The following is a 14,903-nucleotide window of genomic DNA, read 5'->3' on the forward strand; positions in this document are numbered from 1 at the left end:
TACTACTGGGTATCTGATCACTGTTCTCAGACATCACCACAACACTACCACTGGGTATCTGATCACTGTTCTCAGACACCACCACAACACTACTACTGGGTATCTGATCACTGTCCTCAGACCTCACCACAACACTACTACTGGGTATCTGATCACTGTCCTCAGACATCACCGCAACACTACTACTGGGTATCTGATCAATGTCTCCAGACAGCACAGCACTACTACTGGGTATCTGATCACTGTCCTCTGACATCACCACAACACTACTAATGGGTATCTGATCTCCGTCCTCTGTCACCACCACAACACTTCTACTGGGTATCTGATCACTTTCCTCAGACATCACCACAACACTACTACTGGATATCTGATCACTGTCCTCAGACACCACCACAAAACTACTACTGGATATCTGATCACTGTCCTCAGACACCACCACAACACTACTACTGGATATCTGATCACTGTCCTCTGACACCACCACAACACTACTACTGGGTATCTGATCACTGTCCTCAGACCTCACCACAACACTACTACTGGATATCTGATCACTGTCCTCTGACACCACCACAACACTACTACTGGATATCTGATCACTGTCCTCAGACACCACCACAAAACTACTACTGGATATCTGATCACTGTCCTCAGACACCACCACAACACTACTACTGGATATCTGATCACTGTCCTCTGACACCACCACAACACTACTACTGGGTATCTGATCACTGTCCTCAGACATCACCACAACACTACTACTGGGTATCTGATCAATGTCTCCAGACATCACCACAACACTACTACTGGATATCTGATCACTGTCCTCTGACACCACCACAACACTACTACTGGATATCTGATCACTGTCCTCAGACACCACCACAAAACTACTACTGGATATCTGATCACTGTCCTCAGACACCACCACAACACTACTACTGGATATCTGATCACTGTCCTCTGACACCACCACAACACTACTACTGGGTATCTGATCACTGTCCTCAGACATCACCACAACGCTACTACTGGGTATCTGATCAATGTCTCCAGACATCACCACAACACTACTACTGGGTATCTGATCACTGTCCTCAGACATCACCACAACACTACTACTGGGTATCTGATCACTGTCCTCTGACACCACCACAACACTACTACTGGGTATCTGATCACTGTCCTCTGACATCACCACAACACTACTACTGGGTATCTGATCACTGTCCTCAGACACCACCACAAAACTACTACTGGGTATCTGATCACTGTCCTCAGACCTCACCACAACACTACTACTGGATATCTGATCACTGTCCTCAGACACCACCACAACACTACTACTGGATATCTGATCACTGTCCTCTGACACCACCACAACACTACTACTGGGTATCTGATCACTGTCCTCAGACACCACCACAACACTACTACTGGGTATGTGATCACTGTCCTCAGACATCACCACAACACTACTACTGGATATCTGATCACTGTCCTCTGACACCACCACAACACTACCACTGGGTATCTGATCACTGTCCTCAGACATCACCACAACACTACTACTGGGTATCTGATCAATGTCTCCAGACATCACCACAACACTACTACTGGGTATCTGATCACTGTCCTCAGACACCACCACAAAACTACTACTGGATATCTGATCACTGTCCTCAGACACCACCACAACACTACTACTGGATATCTGATCACTGTCCTCTGACACCACCACAACACTACTACTGGGTATCTGATCACTGTCCTCAGACACCACCACAACACTACTACTGGGTATCTGATCTCTGTCCTCAGACATCACCACAACACTACTACTGGATATCTGATCACTGTCCTCAGACATCACCACAACACTACTACTGGGTATCTGATCACTGTCCTCAGACACCACCACAACACTACTACTGGATATCTGATCTCTGTCCTCAGACATCACCACAACACTACTACTGGGTATCTGATCACTGTCCTCAGACATCACCACAACACTACTACTGGGTATCTGATCTCTGTCCTCAGACATCACCACAACACTACTACTGGATATCTGATCACTGTCCTCAGACATCACCACAACACTACTACTGGGTATCTGATCTCTGTCCTCAGACATCACCACAACACTACTACTGGATATCTGATCTCTATCCTCAGACATCACCACAACACTACTACTGGGTATCTGATCAATGTCCTCAGACATCACCACAACACTACTACTGGGTATCTGATCAATGTCCTCAGACATCACCACAACACTACTACTGGATATCTGATCTCTATCCTCAGACATCACCACAACACTACTACTGGATATCTGATCACTGTCCTCAGACACCACCACAACACTACTACTGGGTATCTGATCAATGTCCTCAGACATCACCACAACACTACTACTGGGTATGTGATCTCTGTCCTCAGACATCACCACAACACTACTACTGGGTATGTGATCACTGTCCTCAGACATCACCACAACACTACTACTGGGTATCTGATCTCTGTCCTCAGACATCACCACAACACTACTACTGGATATCTGATCACTGTCCTCAGACATCACCATAACACTACTACTGGGTCTCTGATCTCTGTCCTCAGACATCACCACAACACTACTACTGGATATCTGATCTCTATCCTCAGACATCACCACAACACTACTACTGGGTATCTGATCAATGTCCTCAGACATCACCACAACACTACTACTGGGTATCTAATCAATGTCCTCAGACATCACCACAACACTACTACTGGATATCTGATCTCTATCCTCAGACATCACCACAACACTACTACTGGATATCTGATCACTGTCCTCTGACACCACCACAACACTACCACTGGGTATCTGATCACTGTCCTCAGACATCACCACAACACTACTACTGGGTATCTGATCAATGTCTCCAGACATCACCACAACACTACTACTGGGTATCTGATCACTGTCCTCAGACACCACCACAAAACTACTACTGGATATCTGATCACTGTCCTCAGACACCACCACAACACTACTACTGGATATCTGATCACTGTCCTCTGACACCACCACAACACTACTACTGGGTATCTGATCACTGTCCTCAGACACCACCACAACACTACTACTGGGTATCTGATCTCTGTCCTCAGACATCACCACAACACTACTACTGGATATCTGATCACTGTCCTCAGACATCACCACAACACTACTACTGGGTATCTGATCACTGTCCTCAGACACCACCACAACACTACTACTGGATATCTGATCTCTGTCCTCAGACATCACCACAACACTACTACTGGGTATCTGATCACTGTCCTCAGACATCACCACAACACTACTACTGGGTATCTGATCTCTGTCCTCAGACATCACCACAACACTACTACTGGATATCTGATCACTGTCCTCAGACATCACCACAACACTACTACTGGGTATCTGATCTCTGTCCTCAGACATCACCACAACACTACTACTGGATATCTGATCTCTATCCTCAGACATCACCACAACACTACTACTGGGTATCTGATCAATGTCCTCAGACATCACCACAACACTACTACTGGGTATCTGATCAATGTCCTCAGACATCACCACAACACTACTACTGGATATCTGATCTCTATCCTCAGACATCACCACAACACTACTACTGGATATCTGATCACTGTCCTCAGACACCACCACAACACTACTACTGGGTATCTGATCAATGTCCTCAGACATCACCACAACACTACTACTGGGTATGTGATCTCTGTCCTCAGACATCACCACAACACTACTACTGGGTATGTGATCACTGTCCTCAGACATCACCACAACACTACTACTGGGTATCTGATCTCTGTCCTCAGACATCACCACAACACTACTACTGGATATCTGATCACTGTCCTCAGACATCACCATAACACTACTACTGGGTATCTGATCTCTGTCCTCAGACATCACCACAACACTACTACTGGATATCTGATCTCTATCCTCAGACATCACCACAACACTACTACTGGGTATCTGATCAATGTCCTCAGACATCACCACAACACTACTACTGGGTATCTGATCAATGTCCTCAGACATCACCACAACACTACTACTGGATATCTGATCTCTATCCTCAGACATCACCACAACACTACTACTGGATATCTGATCACTGTCCTCAGACACCACCACAACACTACTACTGGGTATCTGATCAATGTCCTCAGACATCACCACAACACTACTACTGGGTATGTGATCTCTGTCCTCAGACATCACCACAACACTACTACTGGGTATGTGATCACTGTCCTCAGACATCACCACAACACTACTACTGGGTATCTGATCAATGTCCTCAGACATCACCACAACACTACTACTGGGTATCTGATCTCTGTCCTCAGACATCACCACAACACTACTACTGGGTATCTGATCTCTATCCTCAGACATCACCACAACACTACTACTGGGTATCTGATCACTGTCCTCAGACACCACCACAACACTACTACTGGGTATGTGATCACTGTCCTCAGACATCACCACAACACTACTACTGGATATCTGATCACTGTCCTCTGACACCACCACAACACTACCACTGGGTATCTGATCACTGTCCTCAGACATCACCACAACACTACTACTGGGTATCTGATCAATGTCTCCAGACATCACCACAACACTACTACTGGGTATCTGATCACTGTCCTCAGACACCACCACAAAACTACTACTGGATATCTGATCACTGTCCTCAGACACCACCACAACACTACTACTGGATATCTGATCACTGTCCTCTGACACCACCACAACACTACTACTGGGTATCTGATCACTGTCCTCAGACACCACCACAACACTACTACTGGGTATCTGATCTCTGTCCTCAGACATCACCACAACACTACTACTGGGTATCTGATCACTGTCCTCTGACACCACCACAACACTACTACTGGATATCTGATCACTGTCCTCAGACATCACCACAACACTACTACTGGGTATCTGATCACTGTCCTCAGACACCACCACAACACTACTACTGGATATCTGATCTCTGTCCTCAGACATCACCACAACACTACTACTGGGTATCTGATCACTGTCCTCAGACATCACCACAACACTACTACTGGGTATCTGATCTCTGTCCTCAGACATCACCACAACACTACTACTGGATATCTGATCACTGTCCTCAGACATCACCACAACACTACTACTGGGTATCTGATCTCTGTCCTCAGACATCACCACAACACTACTACTGGATATCTGATCACTGTCCTCAGACATCACCACAACACTACTACTGGGTATCTGATCTCTGTCCTCAGACATCACCACAACACTACTACTGGATATCTGATCTCTATCCTCAGACATCACCACAACACTACTACTGGGTATCTGATCACTGTCCTCAGACATCACCACAACACTACTACTGGATATCTGATCACTGTCCTCAGACACCACCAGAAAACTACTACTGGATATCTGATCACTGTCCTCAGACACCACCACAACACTACTACTGGATATCTGATCACTGTCCTCTGACATCACCACAACACTACTACTGGGTATCTGATCAATGTCCTCAGACATCACCACAACACTACTACTGGGTATCTGATCACTGTCCTCTGACATCACCACAACACTACTACTGGGTATCTGATCAATGTCCTCAGACATCACCACAACACTACTACTGGGTATCTGATCAATGTCCTCAGACATCACCACAACACTACTACTGGATATCTGATCTCTATCCTCAGACATCACCACAACACTACTACTGGGTATCTGATCAATGTCCTCAGACATCACCACAACACTACTACTGGGTATCTGATCAATGTCCTCAGACATCACCACAACACTACTACTGGATATCTGATCTCTATCCTCAGACATCACCACAACACTACTACTGGGTATCTGATCACTGTTCTCAGACACCACCACAACACTACTACTGGGTATCTGATCAATGTCCTCAGACATCACCACAACACTACTACTGGGTATCTGATCACTGTCCTCAGACACCACCACAACACTACTACTGGATATCTGATCTCTGTCCTCAGACATCACCACAACACTACTACTGGGTATCTGATCACTGTCCTCAGACATCACCACAACACTACTACTGGGTATCTGATCTCTGTCCTCAGACATCACCACAACACTACTACTGGATATCTGATCACTGTCCTCAGACACCACCACAACACTACTACTGGGTATCTGATCACTGTCCTCAGACATCACCACAACACTACTACTGGGTATCTGATCACTGTCCTCAGACACCACCACAACACTACTACTGGATATCTGATCTCTGTCCTCAGACATCACCACAACACTACTACTGGGTATCTGATCACTGTCCTCAGACATCACCACAACACTACTACTGGGTATCTGATCTCTGTCCTCAGACATCACCACAACACTACTACTGGATATCTGATCTCTATCCTCAGACATCACCACAACACTACTACTGGGTATGTGATCACTGTCCTCAGACATCACCACAACACTACTACTGGGTATCTGATCACTGTCCTCTGACACCACCACAACACTACTACTGGGTATCTGATCACTGTCCTCAGACACCACCACAACACTACTACTGGGTATCTGATCACTGTCCTCTGACACCACCACAACACTACTACTGGGTATCTGATCACTGTCCTCAGCCACCACCACAATACTACTACTGGGTATCTGATCTCTATCCTCAGACATCACCACAACACTACTACTGGGTATCTGATCTCTGTCCTCAGACACCACCACAACACTACTACTGGGTATCTGATCTCTGTCCTCAGACATCACTACAACACTACTACTGGGTATCTGATCACTGTCCTCTGACACCACCACAACACTACTACTGGATATCTGATCACTGTCCTCAGACATCACCACAACACTACTACTGGGTATCTGATCACTGTCCTCAGACATCACCACAACACTGCTACTGGGTATCTGATCACTGTCCTCAGACACCACCACAACACTACTACTGGATATCTGATCACTGTCCTCAGACATCACCACAACACTACTACTGGGTATCTGATCTCTGTGCTCAGACATCACCACAACACTACTACTGGGTATCTGATCTCTGTCCTCAGACACCACCACAACACTACTACTGGGTATCTGATCACTGTCCTCAGACCTCACCGCAACACTGCTACTGGGTATCTGATCTCTGTGCTCAGACATCACCACAACACTACTACTGGGTATCTGATCACTGTCCTCAGACCTCACCGCAACACTGCTACTGGGTATCTGATCTCTGTCCTCAGACACCACCACAACACTACTACTGGGTATCTGATCACTGTCCTCTGACATCACCACAACACTACTACTGGATATCTGATCACTGTCCTCTGACACCACCACAACACTACTACTGGATATCTGATCACTGTCCTCAGACATCACCACAACACTACTACTGGGTATCTGATCACTGTCCTCAGACATCACCACAACACTACTACTGGATATCTGATCACTGTCCTCAGACATCACCACAACACTACTACTGGGTATCTGATCACTGTCCTCTGACATCACCACAACACTACTACTGGGTATCTGATCAATGTCTCCAGACAGCACAGCACTACTACTGGGTTTCTGTGACGACACAGCTTTTTTCTTAATTATGACAGACGTTTATTTAGCAGGTGTGGGCACATAGGCCATTTTTAGATGAGCCTGAACGTTGACTCTTGAGTTGAAGTTTGTTGCAGCATATGGTGTTGTCATCCTGCGTTCTTGAATGACAGGGACGCAGGGTAATTGAACAGTCAATGTTTGCTAATATGTTGATTACCAATTGTGTAAGTCCATATAAGTTGTTGACGTTGAAGCAGGTAAAGGCAAACTGTGGAGAGTAATTAGAAAATGATGATATATGGCACTCTTGCAGTAACTGATTCGGGTGCACAAGGAGGGTATCCAACCCATATATCATATAGAGCAGAAAAACTTGGCACTCTTTGAAAATAAGTTCCTTTTATTTGCATTCATATAGCGTTAAACGTTTTCGGTCCTGATACAGACCTTCATCAGAACTGAAAAGGGAAAGGGATAAATGGATATAAACAAAAAGGCAATCAGATTGCTGCATAGATTCATCCATATCATTATACAGATGCATTCCTAAGTACAGATCTCATTGTTAACTTAATAAAAACCGTCCTCCGGTAAGTTATCTAGGAAATACAGCAGTGATAAGATCTATAGTAGGTAACACGGTACATAGACAACTAAAATCCAAAGGTAGAGACATCCAAGCTGATGTAATGAAGGTGGGAGAAAAGGGTACAGGAACCTCCATATGAGAAGTGGGGAGGGTCCCGGCATAGGTCACTGACTTATTACTAGAGGGCGTGAGACCTCCCACGTTTCAGTCATGGAGATCTCCGGGGGATTTTCAGAGTGGTGGGAGGGTTAGGGTTAGGGAGGGGGAGCACCTGCGGAAAGGGATTGTGACAGCGGGTGCGGGACACGAGTGTGATAGGGTGCATACCATGTGTAACAGAGGGTGCGGGCCTCGGGTGCGATGAGAGGGCAGACCGTGTGTAACAGAGGGTGCGGGAACGAGTGTGATGAGGGGGGCAGACCATGTGTAACAGAGGGTGCGGGAACGAGTGTGATGAGGGGGGCAGACCATGTGTAACAGAGGGTGCGGGAACGAGTGTGATGAGGGGGGCAGACCATGTGTAACAGAGGGTGCGGGAACGAGTGTGATGAGGGGGGCAGACCACATGTGACAGAGGGTGCAGGCAGCGAGTATGACAAGGGGGGAGACCACGTGTGACAGAGAGTACGGGCCGTGAGTGTGATGAGGGGGGCAGACCACGTGTGTCAGGGTGTAGACCACAAGTGTGATGAGGAGGCACACCACGTGTGTCAGGGTGTAGACCACAAGTGTGATGAGGGGGCACACCACATGTGTCAGGGTGTAGACCACGAGTGTGATGAGTGGACAGACCATGTGTGACATAGTGTGGGCCACAAGTGTGATGAGGGGGCAGACCACGTGTGACAGAGGGTGCGGGCCACTAGTGTGATGAGGGGGCACACCACGTGTGACACAGGGTGCACGCCATAAGTGTGACGAGGGGGGCAGACCATGTGTGGCAGATGGTGCGGGCAGCGAGTGTGACGAAGGAGCAGACCACATTTGACAGATGGTGTGGGCCACGTGTTATGATCTTCTACAAGAACTAAGGAAAGATAGGAAAACTGTCCCTACAATAGGACTAAGCTGATTCCCTACGATGCAGCGGGGGACCTGTTCCTTGTGAACAGACCCGCCTTCGTCCTCAGCTAGTCTGAACGCAGACCTATAGATATAAGGGAGGGGTCCCTAAAAGTACTAAGGACTGGGACAAAATTGGACACCTCCTAGCAGAAGTTGTAGCGGAGCATAAAGACAAACAGACAAAAATACTTAGAGGTCCAAGGACCAAGCAAACCATAGAGATAGGTACAAAGCACCTGGCTAGATAGAGAGTCAAAGTAACACTGAAGTCCAGCAAAGCCAGAAGGGCGGAGCTGGAATAAATAGGCAGCAGGTCACGTGACCACAAAATAGAAAAAAAACTAACAGGAGGGTTCTAACACCACGAGTGTAACGAGGGGGCAGACCACGTGTGACAGAGGGTGCGGGCCATGAGTGTGACGAGGGGGCAGACCACGTGTGACAGAGGGTGCGGGCAATGAGTGTGACGAGGGGCGCAGACCACGTGTGACAGATGATGTGGGCCACAAGTGGAACGAGCGGGCAGACCATGTGTGACAGATGGTGCGGGCCACAAGTGTAACGAGGGGGCAGACCACGTGTGACAGAGGGTGCGGGCCATGAGTGTAACGAGGGGGCAGACCACGTGTGACAGAGGGTGCGGGCCATGAATGTGACGAGGGGCGCAGACCACGTGTGACAGATGGTGTGGGCCACAAGTGTAACGAGGGGGCAGACCATGTGTGACAGAGGGTGCGGGCCATGAGTGTGACGAGGGGGGCAGACCACGTGTGACAGATGGTGTGGGCCACAAGTGTAACGAGGGGACAGACCACGTGAGACAGAGGGTACGGGCCATGAGTGTGACGAGGGGGGCAGACCATGTGTGTCAGGGTGTGGACCATGAGTGTGTTGAGGGAGCAGACCACGTGAGACAGAGAGTACGGGCCATGAGTGTGATGAGTGGGGCAGACCATGTGTGTCAGGGTGTGGACCATGAGTGTGTTGAGGGAGCAGACCATGTGTGTCAAGGTGTGGACCACGAGTGTGATGAGGAGGGCAGACCATGTGTGTCAGGGTGTGGACCACGAGTGTGATGAGGGGGCAGACCACGTGTGACAGATGGTGTGGGCCACGAGTGTGTTGAGGGAGCAGACCATGTGTGTCATGGTGTGGACCATGAGTGTGTTGAGGGGGCAGACCATGTGTGACAGAGGGTGCAGGACACAAGTGTGACGAGGGGGGAAGACCATGTTTGACAGATTTTGCGGGCCACGGGTGTGACGAGGGGGCAGACCATGTGTGACAGAGGGTGCGGGCCGCGAGTGTGACGAGGGGGCAGACCACGAGTTTGACAGGTGGTGCTGTACGGGAGTATGGCGAGGGGGGCAGTCCACCTGTGACAGAGCGTGCAGGCCGCGAGTATGACAAGGAGGCAGACCACGTCTGTCAGAGGGTGTGAAACATGAGTGTGATGAGGGTGCACATCACGTGTGACAGATGGTGCGGCCCACTAGTGTGACGAGGGGGGCAGACCACGTGTGAAGGAGGGTGCAGGCTGCATGTGTGGTGAGGGCGGCAGACCACGTGTGACAAATGGTGCGGGCCGCATGTGTGATGAGGGGGCAGCCCATGTGTGACAGATGGTGTGGGCTGCGAGTGTGACAGGGGGCAGACCACATGTGTCAGAGTGTGCAGGCCATGAGTGTGATGGGGGGTAGACCACATGTGTCAGAGTGTGCAGGCCATGAGTGTGATGGGGGGTAGACCACATGTGTCAGAGTGTGCAGGCCATGAGTGTGATGGGGGGTAGACCACATGTGTCAGAGTGTGCAGGCCATGAGTGTGATGGGGAGAGACCACGTGTGCTAGAGGGTGCGGGCCGCGAGTGTGACGGGGAGAGACCACGTGTGACAGGTGGTGCGGACTGGGAGTGTGAAGAGAGAGGCAGGCCACATGTGATGGGTGGCGCCGGCCGCGTAGGTGATGAGTGGGGCTGACCACATGATGGGTGGTGCTGGCCGCGTAGGTTGCGAGTGGAGCAGGCCATGTATCATGGTTGACCGGAGCATCACATGTGATAAGTGGGGCAGACCATGCTTGATGAGTGGGGCAGACCACGTGTGTGCGGCGCGTGCATAGGTCTGGGGTCTTCTTGCGCTCTCCTCTCTTCAGTCCCCCTTTCTTTTTGTCTTTCAGAACATGAGCTTGTATATAAGAACAGGGATGGCTATGTCTTCAAATTTAACATTGACACCAATGATACCACCACGCTCCTGGAAAACTCCACGTTTGTAAGTATTTACTTTCTTTTGTTTCAGCCGCACAAACTTTACCTGGAGCGCAGTACACGGGTCAGTCTCTGTCCGCAGGAGCTCACAATCTAAGGTCCTGACCTCACATCTGACCTGTAGTATAGAGCGACAATCATCAAGATAGAGGAACCTGGACACCCAGAAATCTTTAGGTGTCAGATCTAATGGCCATGGAGCTCTTGGGGATGAGGCAGCGGGTATAACCTGCCAAACGTCCCCCCTCGTCTCTGTGTGGTGTCACCATCCATCAGCCAGGCCTCGTCCATGTGTCCACTCATACTAATGGCGTACAGTCATGTAGTCCCCCATTGCCCTTACTGTATAGCCTGGCACTCTTAGAGAAACAAGACCCTATGGAATGATGGGTGTATGCTCCAGGAGCTTCATGTGCTGAGATGACATTTCACATGGACCCCTAATAGTCATGAAATTGGGGTTCACGTCTTCACAGGGTCAGGACACAGATAACGACCCCCCAGTAAAATTGATCCTCAGTAGGCTCTTGATCTAGGAGCTTACAATCTACACAGATTGGGGAAGGCTGACATTTCAGGATCCTTGCTTTCACGTTGTATCTTCCAGGATTCTGATATTCACATTTCTTGTAGGTGACCTTCAAGGCCTCCGGATACTCGCTGTCTCCAGACCAGCGCTTTGTGCTCCTGGCCTATGACATGAAGCAGGTGAGAGGGAGGGGAATGAATGAATGAGTGGGTGTTAGAGTGTGTGCATGGGTATGTCTGTTTGCGTGGATGTTTTTGAAATTCCTGAGTGCCTTTAGAAGTGTTTGGGCTGGATTTGCCACAATTAAAAATTGTGCCTTGTGACAACCCATCTTTTCTTCTTAATTATGCCAGACATACTTTCTGATGGCCAGGAACAATATACCTTTATTTTTATGTTGACTTTTGAACCTATGTTCTTCTTTGATTGCTCAACACAGACTATTGTTCGTATAGACCTGAATGCTGATCACTTGAGGTGATATTTGGTAATTGATGAATGGCTGCTATTCACATGTTATATCAGCTCTTACAATGTATCGTCTGCCATACAGGGACTCTGAACAATGGATATTTGTTAGATATGGTAAATACCATTGTAGGGTGTTTGCCAGTCAATCTTGGGGGTTGAGCTCTGGATTTTTGAGCCCTGTGGAATAATATCATCCCTAATCCTTGACCTCAGAGACGTTATGAGGAAATCCAAGTTGGGTCAATCAGGTTACCTGGCCACATATCTGACTGTCTCTTCTCAGTAGGCCAGCGGAAGGGTGAGACTGTGTAATGTTGCACCATCTTGGGTATTTGCTGGGACTGTTCTATGTGTTTATTGTCCGCTTTGTTGTTCAATAAAGTATTGCCACGCTGTTTTACTCTCACCCTGTTTTATCTGAGTAGTATTACGCCCACGGAAGACCCCGTGTCTTCACATTTTGGTGGCATGGCAACAGTGGGATACTACTCAGCCCAGTGGATCTGGGGGAGCTGCAGGGGACTGGTGTTCGCAGACTACATCCAAAGGGCTCCACAACTAGGGAGTCATGTAGACCGACCCAGCAGTCCATAGGTGAGGCATACACAGCAGGTTTCGGATGCTACCATGCCCAACCTCACCAGTCCGGCCTTGGGAGGAGGAATGGAGCGGATATACAACCGCAATAAGAAATTGAGACTACAGGAGCTGTACCAGCTCCAACGGGTCGAATACCGGGCCACCAACTCTCTTTCGGATTTCATACAGGTATTGGTCCGTTGGGATGCCCAGAATGTCATGGAGGACAATAAAAACTCCACTGAGGTGGACCTAGAGGAATCCTAATGTTTGCCAAATCCAGGATCCAGTGGTAATCTGGAATCTAATACCCAGTCCCAAGCAGCTCAAATCCAGGAATTGTTGATCGTATTGGGACCCGAAGCCTCAAGTGAGGAAAGGGCTTGTGTTATAGAATTGGTTTTGGGAGTTCCAGTACCCCTTCCACCAGTGCCAGACCTTACTTCCATGATGGTCTGGCACAACCAAGGCAATCATCTTTGCTACAGAAATGTGGCAGTGTTTAATGAGTCCAACACAGAGGTTCATAAACATCTGCAAGATTTTGAGACCCTGATGCTGATGCACCAGGTACCCACAGCTGATTGGGCCACTTGGTCGCTTGGGCCTCAGGACTTGCCTGAACTATTGGACAGTTAAGGATACCCTGTTGGCACTTTTTACCATCACCCCCGAGAGATATCACATTAAGTTCCGGACTTTGTCTCGCCAGGGGGCCTCCTGAGTAGAATTTGGGAGTCAACACAAACTACACTGCAACCGTTGGCTCGATGGTCGAGCTGCTTACTCTGCTGATGCCCTCTGGGACAGGATCGTTCTTGAGCAACTTATGGAGAAAATGGCCCCAGAAATACAAAAATGGGTAGCCAACCGGAAGCCCAAAACCCCAGAGCAAGCAGCCCTATTGGCCGACAAATTCACAGCCAATCGTCCCCACTAGGGACCCGATATGCCCACCGATCCCAGGAAACCCCTCAACCAAGGATTCCAGCAGCCACCAGCCATTTGGCCAGGACTATCCTGCTACCCAGCAGACCCCCAATCAAGACAAAGGTTTACAAACAGGACTCTTGATCTGCCCAACTCACAGAGCTGTTTTAAGTGCGGGCACTTTGGACCCATGGCCAAAGATTGTCTACAGGGCCGGGACCCCATGCCTGGAGCCAGTCTGCCAGCCCATCTGGTCTGCCAAGACGAACCATCAGGGTCTGAGGAACACTACCCTCAGGATACTCCAGCAGAGGAGGAAGTGATATACCCTGTTCACACTATATGGCTGGTTGACCACCGTATCCCATCCAACCTTCATAATCACCTCCAGCCGGTCAAGGTCAGTAATATCAAGGCCCAGGGACCTCGGAAAATTGGGCCTTCCATCACCCTAGCCATTTCAGATATTGCACCCCCAGAACCCCATTTACCAGGCCGCCAAGTGACTATCTCCCAGGCTGGGGGTCAGCGCTCGGGGATTGGGCACAGTTATGTGGGCAATTTACCGTCCGGTGTATGGCAAAAGGAGCTGGTGGAGTTGTTCCATTGGTACGGGCGGATCCGTACCATTCAGCTGAAGAGTCATGGGGGAAGCGGAGCCGCACCGTTCGCCTTCATCAGCTTCCAGGATCCGCAGGATGCGGAGGATGCTGTGTGTGGACGCAATGGATATGAGCTTAGT

General features: G+C 48.9%; 1 protein-coding gene across 1 annotated transcript in view; it reads left to right on the forward strand.

The window, feature by feature from the left end:
* Positions 1–12,387, forward strand: part of LOC141161324 (inactive dipeptidyl peptidase 10-like) — a 247,286-nt gene extending 234,899 nt beyond the window's left edge. Inside the window, exons 4-5 of the mRNA XM_073646137.1 lie at positions 11,562–11,656; positions 12,286–12,387. Coding sequence (XP_073502238.1) covers positions 11,562–11,656; positions 12,286–12,387 — 197 coding nt within the window. The remainder of the gene's footprint in view (positions 1–11,561; positions 11,657–12,285) is intronic.
* The last annotated feature ends 2,516 nt before the right edge of the window (positions 12,388–14,903 follow it).

The sequence above is a fragment of the Phyllobates terribilis genome, unplaced genomic scaffold, assembly GCF_046119375.1.
Source record: "Phyllobates terribilis strain yellow unplaced genomic scaffold, ASM4611937v1 Scaffold_9__5_contigs__length_417890890, whole genome shotgun sequence".
Classification (NCBI taxonomy): Eukaryota; Metazoa; Chordata; class Amphibia; order Anura; family Dendrobatidae; genus Phyllobates; species Phyllobates terribilis.